General features: G+C 40.1%; 1 protein-coding gene across 7 annotated transcripts in view; it reads right to left on the bottom strand.

Annotated features, from left to right (window-relative positions):
* Adipor2 (adiponectin receptor 2) overlaps positions 1-12,365 on the bottom strand; it is a 79,879-nt gene extending 67,514 nt beyond the window's left edge. The window contains exons 1-2 of one of the 7 annotated variants that reach the window (XM_063231334.1): positions 12,085-12,277; positions 7,341-7,447 (exon numbers count right to left, since the gene is read on the bottom strand). Coding sequence is in view for 1 of the 7 variants with exons in the window: in XM_063231333.1 (XP_063087403.1) it covers positions 12,120-12,350 (231 nt within the window). In the remaining 6 variants the exon portion in view is untranslated. Of the gene's footprint in view, positions 1-3; positions 249-7,340; positions 7,448-12,052 lie in introns of those variants that run through there. The other 6 variants (XM_063231335.1, XM_063231333.1, XM_003463711.5 and 3 more) reach the window with 6 other exon arrangements.
* Positions 12,366-16,726: the final 4,361 nt, after the last annotated feature.

The following is a 16,726-nucleotide window of genomic DNA, read 5'->3' as shown; positions in this document are numbered from 1 at the left end:
AACCTCAAGGAATGTTCTTCCTGGTAAGGATTCTGAAATTTTCTCTCTTCTTGGATGGGAGCCATCCTGGGACCTTTGGCAGTCATTTTAGGGGTTCTTCTCTTAGGCCCATTCATGATGCATAGCTTGACATGCTTTCTGAACAAACATTTTAAAGCTGGATACCACCAACTTCTTTTGCAGGCTACTCCTTATCAGCTCCTTGCACTGAAGAGACTGGGGAAACTGAGGAAGATTCTCCTCCAAAATAGAAACACAATGTTGGAGCACAATTATAAGAACACATTTATAAAACAGCAAACTCATAGGTATTTCATGATACCAACTGGGAAGCAACTGGGTATCTCTGATCAAATTTCTGCTGCTTCTGAATTCAACTGACCTTGATGGTGTTTGAAGCTCAGCTGCACATCTCTGATGAGCACTGAGTCAGAGTAATCATCTATACCCTAAGGCACGCTGGGCTAGTCAAGGACACCTTAAACTATGCTCAGCCTGTAAGGACCCTCCAGTTGTTCTGGAATGTTTCTATATTATGATAAGTAATTCCTTTATTTCAGCAAATTTGTCCAAGACTCTCCTGCCTGTCAGTATATGACTAGGTGCACATAACCAACTGTGTAGCATTTTGTCACTTGCTTTGTACTTCCCGCTCCTAACTGCTATATAAACTAAACTCTTTGTAAACTCAGTGCTGTTGCCTTTGGGAATGATCCCACAACAGTCTGCGGGCATCAAGATTAAATGCTGTCTTCTTAAAAAAAAAAAAAAATCCCATAACCTCCAAAATTTTCACTCCAATAACCCACTTCAGGGTAATTTACCCTACAGGTAATAAGTATACACACACACACACCATATATACAGAAATAAAAATTTCACAAAACATCTTTATTGCCTGCAATATAAACTGATACTTTTCTATTTTAATCCCTAAATTGATTTCACAACTCCTTAATAGGTAATAACTAGTAACATGAAGTTTAAAACACGTGTAGAGAGGTAAGGATGTAGCTCAGCAGTGGAGCAAAAGTTTAGCATGCCTAAGTCCCTGGGTTCAATTTCAGCACCTCTCTAAAAAAAGTAAAAAATATCACCAGTTGCATATCAATTTTAGAAATATTTCAAGAAAAACAAATTTCACAATAGAACATCAACTACACCAAGTTTGAAAACATGCAAAACAATACTATACATTATTTATGAATGTTTGCTAGATAGTAATTCTATAAAAATAGGCAACAGGATTAATCAACAACTTAGAGTAACAGTTCCAAAGAAAGTAAAACATAATACAAAAAGATACCTCAACTATATGTGAATTTTTTTTCTTTGAAAAAATGAGGAATACACTAGGCATGGTAGTAGATGCCTATTATCCCAGCACTCTGGAAGGCAGTCCCAGGAGGATCACAAGTTCTACCCCAGTTTGGGCATTTGAATGACTTAGTGTAACCATGTCTCACACAGGCCCTGAATTCAATGGAAGGGTGGGTTGTGAACCCTAAGAGATTTTGCTATAGCTTTATGTTGGATACATGAATGCTAATTATCTTGGTCTGTAGTTTCCTGTACATCTGAAATATTTTTTTAATCTGTTAGTCAAAACGCATCTACTTTTTTAAAGAGATCTAAAAAAAAAAAAAATCTAAGCCAGGCATGGTGCCATATAGCTTGGTGCAGAGGTCTAGGTTCAATCCATAGAACTGAAAAAAGGTACTTATGCCCAATATGCCAGCAGCAGAGGCTGACAGAGTCCTCGATATGGCATCATTCTCTGGGGTAATCAACCTGTGACCTGGAGGCAAGCTGACTATACTGGATCACTTTCATCATGGAAGGGGCTGCGCTTTGTCCTCCCACATATTCTAGATATGGATTTGCCTTTATTACAAATAATGCTTCTACGAAAACTACCACCTGCCTTACCCACCATCATGGAATTCCACAAGGAACATATCTTATAGCCAAAAAAGTGAGGCAATGGTCCCATGCTCACAAAATTCACTGGTCTTACTATATTTCTCACCATCCAGAAAGCAGCTGGATAAAAGGTGGAATGGTCTTTTGAACACACAGTTAAGGTGCCAACTAGGTGGCAACAGCTTGCAGGGCTGGGATAAGGTACTTCAAATCGCTGTATATGCTTTGAGTCAGCACCCACTATTTGGTACTGTGTCTTCATAGCCAGGATTCATGGTCCTGGAGTCAAGGGGTGGAAGCAGGAATGGTACCTCTCACCATTACCCCTAGTGATCCCCTAGCAAAATTTTTGCTTCCTGTCCCCATGATCTTATGTTCTGCTAGCTTAGAAGTCTTAGTTCCAGATGGGAGAAGGCTTGTATCACAAAGCACAACAATGATACCACTGAACTGGAAGCTAAGACTTTCCCTTGGTCATTTAGGTCTTCTCATGCCTCTGAGGAAACAAGCTCAAAAGACAGTCACAGTGTTGTCAGGGGTGACTGACCCAGACTGTCAAGGGGATATGGTACTGTGACTCCACAATGAAAGAAAGAATATACATAGTAGTGCAGAAGATCCCGTAAGGGGCCTCTTAGTGTTACCAAGATCTGCTGAGCTACTTCCTGAAGGCCAGGGGAATACAAAATAGGTAGTGAAAGAAGGTAGTTCTAAATACTAGCTACAGCCCCATGATCAGCTACAGAAAAGAGGATTGTAATTGTACTATTTCTCCCCAATATGATTCTAATGTAACATAATATTGATAGACTTAATACTAGGTCTTAAAGATTGCTAAGCTATGCTAAAATTTCAAGTTGTAAAATGACAATAAGCATCATCCAAGGAAAATTTACCTCCTATTCTGGTGAGAGAATTAGTGCATTTCCATTTGTAAGTTGTATAATGTATCTGGAGACTGACTAATTTAAAGAAATGTGTCTAGTGGCCAAGTTGTCAAGGCGTGGATTGTAATGGCTGATACACTGTGTCAACATGAGAAGTCTAGAAGCTTAACTAAGCAACTCAGCAGTTCTACATCCTAGGCTGTAGAGCAATGTCTTTATATCCTAGGATGTTGGTCATTGTGTCAACTTGAGAAGTTTAGAAGTTTAACTAAGATTCAGCAGGGGACAAAGGTCCCTACTTTGTAAACATCCTCAGCCTGCACAAGAGATCGTGTGGGTATAAAAGTCCCTTGCTCCCACCTCAGCCTGCATACAATAAAAGGGAAATGAGGAAAAACTGATTGCTGGTTCTTCAGAGGAGCTCGGTCTTTGCCTTCAGCCTGGACTTCACAGACTGTTCAACTTACACTTGGAACGTATCGGCTCTCCTGCATAAACTCTTCAGCCTTCTGGCATAGATTCTCCAGCCTTCTGTCACAGACCCATCGATCTCCTGATACAAACTTGTATGGAACACTGCAGTACACTCCAGACCTCAGCCTGGACTGTCCTGCCTCCAGTGTGCAGATACCTCTACAGATAACCTCTGCACGCTTCCTCATCCAACTCTGTGGCTGACCATCATAAAGCCAAGCTTGTAGTTTCTTGTATGTTTGTATAACTTGTGTTATATATTTCTCTATTAAACCTTAACATAGCCTTAAAAAATTCATCTTGTTCCTTTTGCTAGTTCAGTGCTATTTATTTTAGTCTATTTTCCACTTTTCCCATCCCTGCCAAGTACACACAATTTTTATTCTTAATTGCTGAATCATGTTTCCACTTGGTAAAAGAAATCAAACCTTGGTATAGTACTCAACACATTCTGATGCAAAACTTTTGTCCCAGTGGTTGTAATCTATTTGGTACTCGCCACTTGAACTTGTTGGTGACCATAGCCTTATTTACTCTTTCCAGCTAAAACAACTGCTTTGGCACTCTTCATTTTTTGGTACTAATTGTAGCTCCCAGAACCAACTAACAAGTAACAAGTTATCACTAAACACGCTTCATTCTTTTCGTAGGTTTTCTTTTTTATACGTATTTTATTCTATTTCTAAATCTTTTATTTCAAATTACTGTATTTTTTCTAGAATAAAAAGGGATAAAATAAATTTCAAGTAAATAAAAAATAACTGTTCCATTCTTCTAAAGTCTTAAGCTATCACCCACCACTACTTCCTACCTGAACAAAGAAATGAGTTTATATAAATATAACTATGCATGTATCACTGAACTGTAATTTGGGGACTAAAGTGATTATGCTAGGCAATGAAAAAGAAATCAAGACGTGTTATGTCCAAGTATCATCTCCCCCAACGCATGTAATCATTATGTGCTACAAACATGCACTAATAAAAATTTTATGCATTTATTTTTTAAAAAGTGAGTATAATGCCAATGAAAACTAATTATATAATACACTAACAATATCTAAAAGATAAAAACTTACATGGCCAAAATTTAGTAAGTTAATTAATTTAGTCTTCAAAACGTTATGATTTATATGCTGTTTTCTAGTACATAGATGCTATGAAAATACAAACATTTAGCAAGAATATGTAACAGGGGGAAAAAAATCCTGTTTTCCTATAATTATCTATTTTTTAAAAAGAAAAAAAAACCTTTTTAGTGGTACTGGGGATTGAACCCAGGATCTGTTCACTAAGGTACAGCCCAGCCCCACCCTTCCCTTTTTGAAACAGTCTCACTGAAGTGCTAAATGTCCAGGTTGGGTCCAAACTTAAAATCTTCTTACTCAGCCTCTCAGAGTACTGGAATTACAGGCAAACTGCTACCATGTCCAATTATGAGGGGGAAAAAACTTTTAAGTGTCCTTTCCCTCAAGGGTTTTCCTATGTCTGAAGATAATCTGGCAATCTTCAAAATTCAGCCTGCCATTTCTGTCTGGACACTCAAAACAATCTGAGCCACGCTGTATCATTAGCTAACATATGCCCTTCTCTCTCCGTCTAAAATATGGTATATTCCAATCCAGAAAATTCAAAACCAGGAGTAACATGAGAAACTCCCCTATTTAATCAATTTCTCCACTTCCAACTTAGGAGTATCAAATATACTTATTTCACACAGACTCTAAAAAGCACTTCACTCAGTAATAAGCTCAAACGAAGATGAACCAATTTAAGTTTTTTAAAAGACCATTTGATTAACCACCTGTTAAATACCAGGACTACTGATAGATATGAAGAAAGCTGTACTTTCCTTATCCTCAGAAAAATACACATCCATGGGCCATGTAACACTTCAAGCAATAATGGCATATATTCAACAACAGCCCCATAAGAACGTAATGGAGAATTTTTAAAATTCCTATTGCCTAGTGACTCTGTAGATAATGAAAAGTCAGAATGTAAGACATTATTCATGTGTCTATGCTACTTTATAATCATAGTAATTATATAATCATAATAAATGACTACATTACTGGTTTACATATTTACTATACTACACATTTTCCTCACTAAAGTACACTCTTATGTTAAAAACTCATCACTTACTTTAAGACAGTATGCCTTGTTGCACCCACAACAGTCTCATTCACCTTAGTGGGGTCTAAGGGCCCTTGTCAAATGATCAATTTATGCCACCTAGGTTTGTGTAAACATGCTATGATGTTCACGAAACAATGAATCATCTAACAGCATGTCTCAAAATATATCTGTTTTTTAAGTGATGGTACAGTCCATTCTGCGGTCACCCAGATTCTATACAAAGGGGCAGCAAACATGCTTTTAAGGGTCAAGCAGAACCTACATAGGAAGAGCAGCTCCACCAAGACAGTACCAGGAAGAACTACAGAATGCATAAATTCCTAAAATACTTCTAAATCAGCTTTAAAAGAACACTATCAACCCAGTGATGGTGGTCTAGCCTACAATCCCAGGGGTAGAAAGGCTGAAGCAAAAGGACTACAAGAGTCAAGGCTAACCTGGGCATTTTAGCAAGACCTTGTCTCAAAATGAAAAAGAGTTGATATAGTTCAGTGGTAGACTAACCTGAAAAAAAAAAAAAAAAAAATAGAGGCTTAGAATTTTGCTCAGTGACAAGAGTGCATACTTAGCATGCCTCATGACCTGGATTCAATACCCAGCACTGGGGAAGAAAAAGAGTAAATGTATATTTACTCACATGGAAAGCTACTCATAAACATTAATTTTTAAAACACATCACACTAAGCCAGGGTAGCAGTGCATGCTCATAATCCGGGTACTCTGGGAGGCTAACCGAATTACAAATTTGAGCCCACTCTGAGCAACTTGGTGAGTTAGCAAAATCTTGCCTTAGTACCACCAAAAGAGAGGCTGGAGATGGAACTCAGTGCCAAAGCCTTGGATTTCATCCCCAGTAACACACACACACACACACACACACACACACACACACACTTAGCTAAATTGGCAAGCAGCACCTGCCAAGCTCCCCATTGCCATTTCTGGTCATCTCCAGTAACACAATTCCATATCACAGCTGAAACAGGGCGACAAGTGTGAGCTTTCTGGTAATTGCTCACAGCAGACATAGCTGGCAGCCAACATGCCCAGCACAAACAAAAACCAGTTCCCCAGCAACCTTCAGCAGTTACAGAATCTTAAAAAAGCAGAGCCACTGGTCTACAAAGAAGAGTTTTTACAGTAATGTAATACTTGCTACAAATCCTATGTGAAGATTTTCAAATTACCAAATAATTAGCAAATAGCAAAGAACTGACTTTGCAATTTATAGTATTTATGCACAGACTGGTTACTGCTGCCCAGAACACAGATAACTTTACTCAAGAGCTGAAGGATCTGCTTTCCTACAATTCTCACGCCTTAAACTCGGATTTTCCAATAACATTTTGCAAAGTTATCCAAAGAATCCTATCAATGCAACTTTGCTAGAACTCTTCTTTAAATGTCTGCTGCATAAGCTTCTGAAATTTTACTCACATTGTGATTAGCCAGAAGAATATAAGTACAAACTATAAAAACAAATAAATATAATACTGTAGCTTCTCACATACAACAAGGGACAGCAATGTAACTGTAGTCAAAGTATCTTTGGGCTGGGAATGGTGGTGCATGCCTATAATCCTAGCATTTGGGAGGATGAAGCAGAAGGACTCCCCCCAAACTGGAGGCCAGCCTAAACTACATAATGAGTTCAAAGCCAGCCTAAACTACACAAGTCCTTGTCTTAAAAAATAAATAAATAAAACCTTTGGATATGATGACTGACCTCTTCAGAAGAAATATCTGAATTCAAGTCAACCCAATACTATCAATGCTATCACAACTGCATGCTTCTCCAAGGTCACCAGGTTCAGAGGCACTGGTTGCTGCCATCACATTTTTTTAGAACAATATGAAAAAGATAAACAGGACAGTGTCTCAAAATCTGAAGATAACCAGACATGGTGGCGCTCACCTGTAACTCCAGCACTCAGCAGGTCAAGGCTGAGGATCACCCTGAGTTTGAGGCCAGCCTGGACTATAACAGTGATACTGAGCCAGCCTGGACTACACAGTGAGACCCTGTCAAAAGAAAAAAACAAAACTAAACAAAAAAAGAACCTTGGGATAAGGAGAAAACAGCAAGGCGCCTCCTAATGCAAGAAGGAAAAGAGATGCCAAAAAAAAGGAAAAAAAAAAAGTTGAAAAGATTATGAAAGTGCCCAAGAAACAGAAAAAGAAAAAACAAAGGTGTTTAACTGTCTACCTGTTCACTTGATTCAGGTTCCCCAAAGTTCTGCTAAAGTTAGTAAGGTAGTTAAGGACAGATCTGAAGTGAAAATTATGACAGTAACTCTATCTCCAGACTGACAGGAATTTTTAACTTCTATGCCTCTGGCCACGTTCCTGCAAACAGACCGAAAAAAAGTTAACAATCATCCTGCAGTACCAGCATTCCATCTGGGAGAAGCCCTAGAGATCACTACTCTTGACCATCCATTTAGTTGTCTTTGTTAAGAATTCTGGGGGAAATCATAACAGTAAGAATCAATGCTACTGGGGCTGGGGATTTAGCTCAGCGGCATAAGCGTCTGCCTTGCAAGCAGGCAGTCCTGAGTTCAATCCCTGGTACCGATAAAAAGGAAAAAGACAAAAAAAAAAAAAAAAAAGAATCACTGCTATTAAAATAAAATAAACAAACAAAATAAAATACACAAAAAACTCAATGCCCTGCCTCACAATCTTGAAGTTGAGGAAGTGAAGGTGTCGAATAAATCAAAAGTAAGAAAGAGGTGTTCAAGATTACATTCCATACATAACTTCTGAAAGTTCAGAAAGAGGAACAAATGCTCAAAAAAGCACTTTGATGAGGAAGCACCAGTCTCAGTGAGGAGGCTGACTGATGGGAAAGGTCTAAAGAAACAAACCTCCAATAAGTTGAACAGTATGCTTATGAAGCAGAACAGAGCCAAAGCTACAGGAAGACTTCCAGGAAATGCACCTGGCATAACTAAGGAAAAAATTCAGTGCTGTCCCCAAAAAAGTGCAGGAGGAAATTCAGTGATGAGGCGCAAGTAACATTCTAGAATATGTACGGCCTTCAAACAAAAAACCAAAGTCTAGGACACAGGCCTGTAGTACCAGCTATTCAGAAGGCTGAGGCAGGAGGATCACCTGAGCCTAGGAGTTAGGGGCAATCCTAGGCAAAACATCAAGACCTCAATCTTAAAAAGAAAAAAATTCAAAATCTGACCAAGAGATGAGACTAGCACTAGCTAGAAAGACAGATCATAAAGAATATATGAGAAAGAAAACCAAAATGCCCTCAGCATATACAAACCTATAATCCCAACATTCAGGCATTACTGAGGCAGGAGGATCACAAATGATCAACACCAGCCTAAACTACACAGTGAGACACTGTCTTAAAAGCTGAGAGTCCATTTATCAGATCCAGAAATAAAGAGAAGAAAACCAGAACTTTATGATGATGTAGTATAGCCAGAATATCAACTCAAAATATTAGATTTTTGTTGGAAAAAGCAGCTGGTAGTATGAGATGCAACTTTTAAAAGAGAAAAAGTGCTAGGCATGATGCCACACAGCTGTAAACCCAGCTGTTGGGAAGCAGAGACAGGAGGATCACAACTTGGAACTCAATCTGGGCAATTTACTCAGATCCTGTCTCAAAATTTAAAAATAATAATTAGACAAAAGGGGCAATCCCACATAATGCACAAAAGAGAAGTAACTTCAAAGAAACTTTTCCCATTTCAAAGAAAATGCTAAATGTATATCAATTTGAAAATTAGTAAATTACAAAATCCAGAAACACTGTATTTTAAACAGAAAAATAAAGGCATATGACTGTTTCTTTTTTAATTCTACAACATAAAAGGTGAGCTCAAATGTTAACTATGGAATAAGTATTGATTCATCCACTGAAATAAATACACCACGCAGACATTAGATGTTAGTAACAGGAAACTGGGGAGGAGGGATAAAGTATACTCCGACAGACTTGCAAATAAATATTTATGTTTGTAAAAAGTGCTACAACAATCTGTATCAAACTTTTAACAGTGGTCACCTACAACAAATGAAACCAGAAAAATGAGGGCATGAGAAGGAATTTACCTTATATCCCTCTGGACTGTCCTAACTTCCCACATATATTAGGAGCTTGGATTCTGAAACCAGATCACATGGATGCAGACCCCATCTTTGCCCTTTACTAGCTGAGTCAACAGTTACCTAACTTCATGCCTCAGTTTCCTAACCTGTAAAATAGGAATAATAATTTGTATATTTACAGGCTGTTTGTTACTGGGATTAAATGACTTTAATGCACATACAGCAGTGGAATCTAATAACTCATTAGTATGCATTGACTATTAACCATTATCACCATCACTTGTGAATTTTCTTTTATATGACAGGTGAGGAAAACTTGGTTTATCAAACCTCTTTCTAGAGATCTTCAGTGCAGAAAATACAGAAGCACTCAGATAATATCTGAAAGACTGGAGAAGGCTATTTCCAATAAAAATGTTATTAAACTGGGCCACACACAGTGGCACACTCCTGTAAAGCCAGCACTTTGAAGGCTGAGACAGGAGGACCGCCATGAGTTTGGGGCCAGCCTGGACTATATAGTGAGTTCAAACCTAATATGAACTACAACAGCAAGACCCTATCTAAAAAAAAAAACCAAAACTTTTTTAACTTAAAAAAACAGACAGCAAGAAGGATTTGGCCTGCAGGCTATAAAGTCAGATATTCTATGAAAGCATAAAACCCAGCCTAACATGGCACAGAATGCCAGTAAACTCAGCACTCAGGAGGCTGAGATAGGAGGGCTGCCAAGAGTCTGAGGTCAGCCTCGGTTAGTCAGTTTAAGGCTACCCTGCACAATACATTAAAACCCTGTCTCAAAAACCAACAACAAAAATTATTTATTATATTATTATTTAATAATTTATTAAATTATTTTCACTTAGGGAAACAAAATATGATTTATACTAAAGAAAATGCACACCATGCCTTTAATCCCAGCATTGCAGGAAACTGAGGCAGGAGGAGCACAATGTGAGCTCAGTCTGGGCAGCTTTAGTGAGACTTTCTCAAAACAAAACAATAAAGGCTGGGGACATAGCACAGTACAAAACCCCTTCAAGCCACATGGGGACGGGGGGAGTGCACTAGTAAACTGAAACTACTGATGTTTTAAAAATCTATCCATTTATATATACATTATAGAGATGGAAAAACAACTGTTAAATTCTGAGCATCACACTCTTATCCCTCAAACAGCCCAAAAGCTAGAGAAACACATACAGATAGGTAGGCAACTATAAATATGTCAAAAGAAAAGATGCCTCTCTATGCAGTTCAAGTTGGCCTTGAGCTCACTTTGTAGCTCAGCCTGGTCTCAAACCTGGTCTCTAAATGATCCTCCTGCCTCAGCCTCCCAAAAGTGTTGGGATTACAGGCGTACACCGCCGGGTTCATATTTAATTTAGATTTTCCAAATTTCGTAAGTCACCACCAGTCAGCTACTATCACATGTATTGAGAATTATAAGCAGACCCCGTTTAAAGTGTCTTTTGAAAGTCCACTTCAGTCCTCAGAACGGTTAAGGTTTATCCTGTATCTTCCAACAATACAGCTGTGGGGTGGAGGGTTAACAATGCCTGCTTGGCAAGCAGAAGGTCCTGGTTCAACTCCTCAAACCAAAAAATAAAACAAAGTAAAAATAAAAAATTTCAGTTTAAGTAATTTAACATTTCACTAAGAAAAATTTGTAAACAAATAATTTTAAGCGTTATGACAGATTTCTCGGCGTTTTAAGGTGGGCAAGGATGAATACAATGGGGAGGGTTGAGAAATCCAGAGTGCAAAAGTTTTAATGCTAAAAGACCATTACACTAAAAATTTTTAAAAAATTAAAATTTAAATTTAAAAAACCCACAGAAGTCTGCAATTAAGCACTGTGCCCTCCAAAAACTCAGCTAGACAGTTAATTTTTCTAACAAAATCTACTGTTGGGCCATCTCATAAAGTTGCAAAACTTTCAGAGGCGAACGTTTAAATTAAGGTCAAAAACCAAGAGATGGGAAAAAAGTCTCCAATCTAAACTTTCTCACAGACGCCTAAGAACTTAAATGGAAACCTTGATATCGGCAATTTCAAAAGAAATTAACTACAACTGAAAAGTCAAAGGGAGCTTGGGAGAATAGGGCCCAAGACACTATCGCAAGCAGGCTGCCTGAGGCGCCAGCTAAGAATAAGGAACCAGCGTCCCAGCCCAGTGACTGCTACAGCAGTACTGAGCAGAGAACCTTCGGAAGACTGCCCCGAAGAGATTCCTAGAAGTGATAAACGACACGGGAAGGATGAAAGCGGGCAGGGTCTTTCGACGGCAACACGGCAGGGCACTGCACCTGAAGGTGAAGACACATACAAGGGCCGGGCTGACAATTTGCCCGGAGGGCGAGCGGCCGCGGGCGCTGGACAACTGTGACAGCCGCGACAAGGAGGGCGGGTCCGGCCAGGCCCCGCACGGCAGCCCCTCGGGCTACCGCACGCCCCAGGCGGCGGCAGATCTGAGACCGGGCGCCAACCCTAAGGCCAGGACCACACGCGCTGTCCGGCCAGCGTCGATACATCTGCCCCTTCAGCCCTCACCTCCTCCCGGACCCCGGGCGTTCCTCACGCACCCAGGAAGCCGCGCTCGCACTCTGGAGACCCTCACCCGGAGCTTGTCGCCGCCTGGCCGCACGTCTCGGACTCGTAGGAAACCACTGCTGAGGGGGAAGGGGAGGAGGGGGAATGGAGGAGGGAGGGGATCCAACACCGTGTAGGCGCAGCCGCTGCCTCCACCCTGATACCGCCTCTGGATCGAGCTCCCGCCGCCGCCGCCGCCGCCGCCGCCGCCGCCACCGCGTCTCCCCGCCCCCACGACTGACGGCGCTGTGATGCGCATCGCACGAGGCAGCCCGAGCCAATAAAACCACACACGGTGCGCAGCCGCGCTGGCCCAAACCGGAAGTGACCGCTCTAGAACCGTGGTGCAGTTTGGGAGTTGTGGTTTCGTGAGAAACAACGTAAACAGTGTCGCGGGTCTAGGCACTGAGACTGTAGTGCTCCGCGCGCTCACAAAACTCGGGTGTTTTTCTTCCCGCCGAAAAGGAAAGCAGCCTAAAACTGTGCAGGAAAGGGGAACCCTGACACTCACACGCTTTTCCAATCTCTGTGGATACGGGCCACACATCTTAGCGGAAGACAGAATTTAGGGATTTGGACTGGAGCGCGTATTTCTGTCAACCGCCAATGTAATGCTAAGGCGTCATTTTGTAAGTTTCGAGAGCTTTAGTCAACTGTTGCCCAAAACAGTTGCTCTTGATATTTCTTACCTTATTAACATATTATGATGTATGCTTTACTACTTATTTTTTAAAAATGAGTCCACTCGCTTTTAGCATATAATTCAAAATGATTTTAAATGGTTTTAAGGTAATGAAAGATCAGAAACTACTAAAGCATTAAATGTCTCCATTTCCGCAGAATGAGTGATTTTCTTCAGGAAACTTTAAACTGAGTTCTAGTTTCTTAGAAGCCAAAACAGTTGTGGTTATGAAGCAGCTGACTTTATATAAAACCAAGATCTTTGTCTCATAAAGTTTAAGAATAAAATCGCAGACAAGAGGTAGAAGATGGGAGGGTGTTTATTGAAAATAATAAAGTGCTCAGCCTACTGAAAAGGAATTCCGAATGGAACTGTAGTGCTCTTTGTTTTGGCCTTAGATAAGTAGGGACTTGTTTTAAACAGGTGGTTTTGTGGGTTTATAATCTAAATAAAATAATTTAGCTGGTTGACAAGGTTTGAGTTCAAAGAAAACTGCACTTGTAAATTCTTCCAAATCCAGCCCAGAGGTTAAGGAAAAACTGTCATCTATCTAGCATACCTTCTTCCTGGGAGGAAAGGACCTTACCTCCCTCTTAATTTTTATCCTTTGTTGTTGGTGGTGGTTTGTTTTGGTAGTTGGTGGTGGCTTTGAGACAGGATCTCACTGGGTAGCCCAGACTGGCCTCGAATTTCCAGCAATCCTTCTGCTGCAAACTTTCCAAGTGCTAGGATTATAAGCAGTTGTCTGAAAATATAAATTTTAAGAAGTGATTAAAGCTATGAAAATCCTTGAACATGATCAAAATACTATTAATGCAGAATTAAAGCCCACTCATTTAAGATTGAAAGAAGTACAATTATTAGAAATAAAATTAGAGAAACTAAATATAAAAGTAATTTCTTTCGAGGGATAGTTTACACTGCAAATATAAAGTTATATTTAAATTTATTTATTTCATGAAAATCATAGCAATAATGACTTTTATGTTTCTAGTTAAAGTAACAAAGCTTTGGAGATCAAGGAAGACAATGTTACACTTACATAATACATCGGAAACACAATGCAGGTATTTAGAGATTACAAATCCAATCAATAAAACCAACTCAAATATGGCAGGAAGGGGCTGGGGGTTTAGCTCTGCAGCATAAGTGCCTGCCTTGCAAGTGTGTGGTCATGAATTCGATCCCCAGTACCCATAAAAAAGAAAAAAAGACCAAAAAAAAAAAAAAAATAGGGCAAGGAAGAAAAGAACAAGATTTTCAGGCTTAGTAAGATTTGTCCTAAAGACAAGGCAATAGCAAAAAAAACACCAAGACAATTCAAAGCTCTCAAGTATTAAAATAAGTAAATAAAAAGATCTCAAGTATTTGCTGCATCCCTTTCTCTTAATAATTCTACTTAACAAAAAACAAGGGCATTACTCAAAGAGTGAGCAATCCACACTATTGAAACAGGTTTAAGGAAACCCTATTGCTCCTGTCTGCCACACCATCCACCTTGGAGCCAGCTGATGTATGGACTGAAACCTCTGCAAACTGTGAACTAAATAAAACTTTCCTCCTTTTACTTTGGGTGTTGGGTATTTTGTCTCAATAATGAGAGAAAAGTAACTTAAAACAGTTTGATACCAGAGAAGTGGCATTTTGCTGTGACTATACCTGACCATGGAATGCAAGAGCCTTTGGAAATGGCTTATGGGAAGAGTTTGAAAAGGTTTGGTGATTCTGGCTGAAAAAAATAAGGCTGGAATATCTTAGGCTGTTCCATATGGAAGATTCTGATCAGAAGACCCAAAGGCTAACATGAATCCTGCTGGTAAAGATCAGGTTTCAGAGGTTTCTGCTGGGAAGGACTGCACTGGCTATTGGACTCCAGATGATGTGTGTGATGGCTTGGCAAAAACTTTGCATTTTGCTCACATCCAGAGACTTTTCCTGAGACTGAGATTAAGGGTGGCAGACTAATGTTATAGAGGAAATTTCAAAGCAGCCCAATGTTGAAGCAGTAGCATGACTACTGTTGGGGGCTTTTCACCAGATTTAAGCTGAGAAACAAGAGCAAAGAACCCAGAAGAATGATTTAAAATGCTTTAAATTGACCAGAAAGGAAGCTTCAGTAAAGGTATGGACTGCAAAGATACAGCAGAGAAGATCTTGATTGTTGAGAAGGAACAGGAAAATAGAAAAGATAGCCTGAGGGCATCATAAAAAGCAGCAAGACTCCATCCTTTGCAGCCTCAAAATTGTAAAAGGGAAAGACTTGGCTTTGAGAAGAAAGCCGCAGAGAACCATGTTCCAAAATGGCAACAACCTAGAGAAGATGTTCCTCCAAATTGAATTCACAGTGCTTAACAATCCAGGCACTCAATCCCTATAGCCAAGATAAAGGAAAGCCTGGCTACATCTTCGGCTAGCAATAGACGTTGGCTTCATCCATGTGATGCTGGCTATAGGTGCATAGAGGATAGAAGAGTTTGGGGGGTCAGGAAGGCTTCCACACAGATTTCAGGTGGCCTGGGAGGCCAGCAAGTGTGCCCCTGAGAGGGCAGTGCCTGAAGTTGTGAGTGTAACTCCAATGGTACAATGGAGCCCCAAAGTTTGAGGAAGCCGGGAATGTGGATCATCTGCAGCAAATACGAGGAGGGAGCAAAGCAGGCCCAAAAGAGAGCTATGGGAGCTACAACCACTAGAGGTGCTGGGGAGAGAGGGCAAGCGCCACCCAAATCCTTTCAAATTCATATCTTGCCACAGATTGCTTTGGATGCAGCACAAGGAACTACAGGACTTAATGTTTGCCCTGCTAGCTTTGCACTTGCTTTGGTCCCATTCCTTTGTAGCCCCATTTGTAACTTTTGAAATGGGAGTATTTATGATGTACCACTGAATGCTGGAATTGTTTAACTTTCTTTTCATTTGTATGGGGGCTCACAGCTAAGAGTTTGCCTTACATCTCAGAGGAAACTTGGGACTTGGACTTTTCAGCAGTGCTAAAACTGTTAGGACTTTGGTAACTCTTGAAGATGAGCTGAATGCCTTTTTGTAAAGGAATGTACATGAGTATTGAGGGAGGACAGGGATGGAATGTTATGGCTTGTGTCTAAATGTCCCCCCAAATCTTCATGCAATCTTAGGCATGTGGGTGAATGTAGTTTGTTACTGATTCAAGGTCCAATACTGGGATCACGAGTGTGAGTGCTACACCTGCCCTGCCCTAGGATGGATAACATGCACACAGTATAAGGAAGAGAAAGAGGAAAAAGAAAGAAAAAAACCTTATCTTTTTCCCTCTAATGTATTACACCTCATCTTATTTTCTATCACCTTAGTCTCCCTCCCAGATCATATCTGGCAATTTCTGATACTTCTATACTGATTAAATAAACCACTTAATTCCCTCAAAACAGTCATGCCTTCTCAGCTGAAGAGGGTCTTGGCACCTTCCCTGATCTTATGGACAGTCCCTTGAGCCCCCATCCATGGCTGGTTTCACCCTTATCCCTTACCTAGATGTCACCATTAAATGTTCCAAAGCAAATTTTCAGGCCTCCTTTCAAGCACACTACTTCAATTATTAATATTTACATATTATCTTCTGATTTGTTGTCCAAACTCAAGAGGGAATTCAGTAAAACTCTGTATCCTCCAGTGTCAACTGCAGAACTTGAGAGTCTCTGTTCTTTCCATTCTTATGGTGTCCCTCTTCTGCATGGAAGGATGGTGCCTTCATCTTCCACAGCATCAAAAGATTCCTTTCCACCCTGCCAGCATGCTAGTGCCATGACCTAACAGTGCCCAGTGGCACAACTAGTCTGATGGAGTCATCTGTGAAATTACCAGATGTTGTTAACCGGAAGAGCGCATCACTGGATGGCATTTGTAATCCAGCTGTGACTTCAGTGATTTGATGACATTAGAGTTGATCTCAGGGACAGAATTCACCTCCATTGTGATAT

The sequence above is a fragment of the Cavia porcellus genome, unplaced genomic scaffold (genome assembly GCF_034190915.1).
Source record: "Cavia porcellus strain 051 isolate PalLab524CR breed Dunkin Hartley unplaced genomic scaffold, mCavPor4.1 scaffold_19, whole genome shotgun sequence".
NCBI classification, from domain to species: domain Eukaryota; kingdom Metazoa; phylum Chordata; class Mammalia; order Rodentia; family Caviidae; genus Cavia; species Cavia porcellus.
The sequence above is the reverse complement of the archived record's forward strand: the minus strand, read 5'-3'. Positions and strand labels throughout refer to the sequence as shown.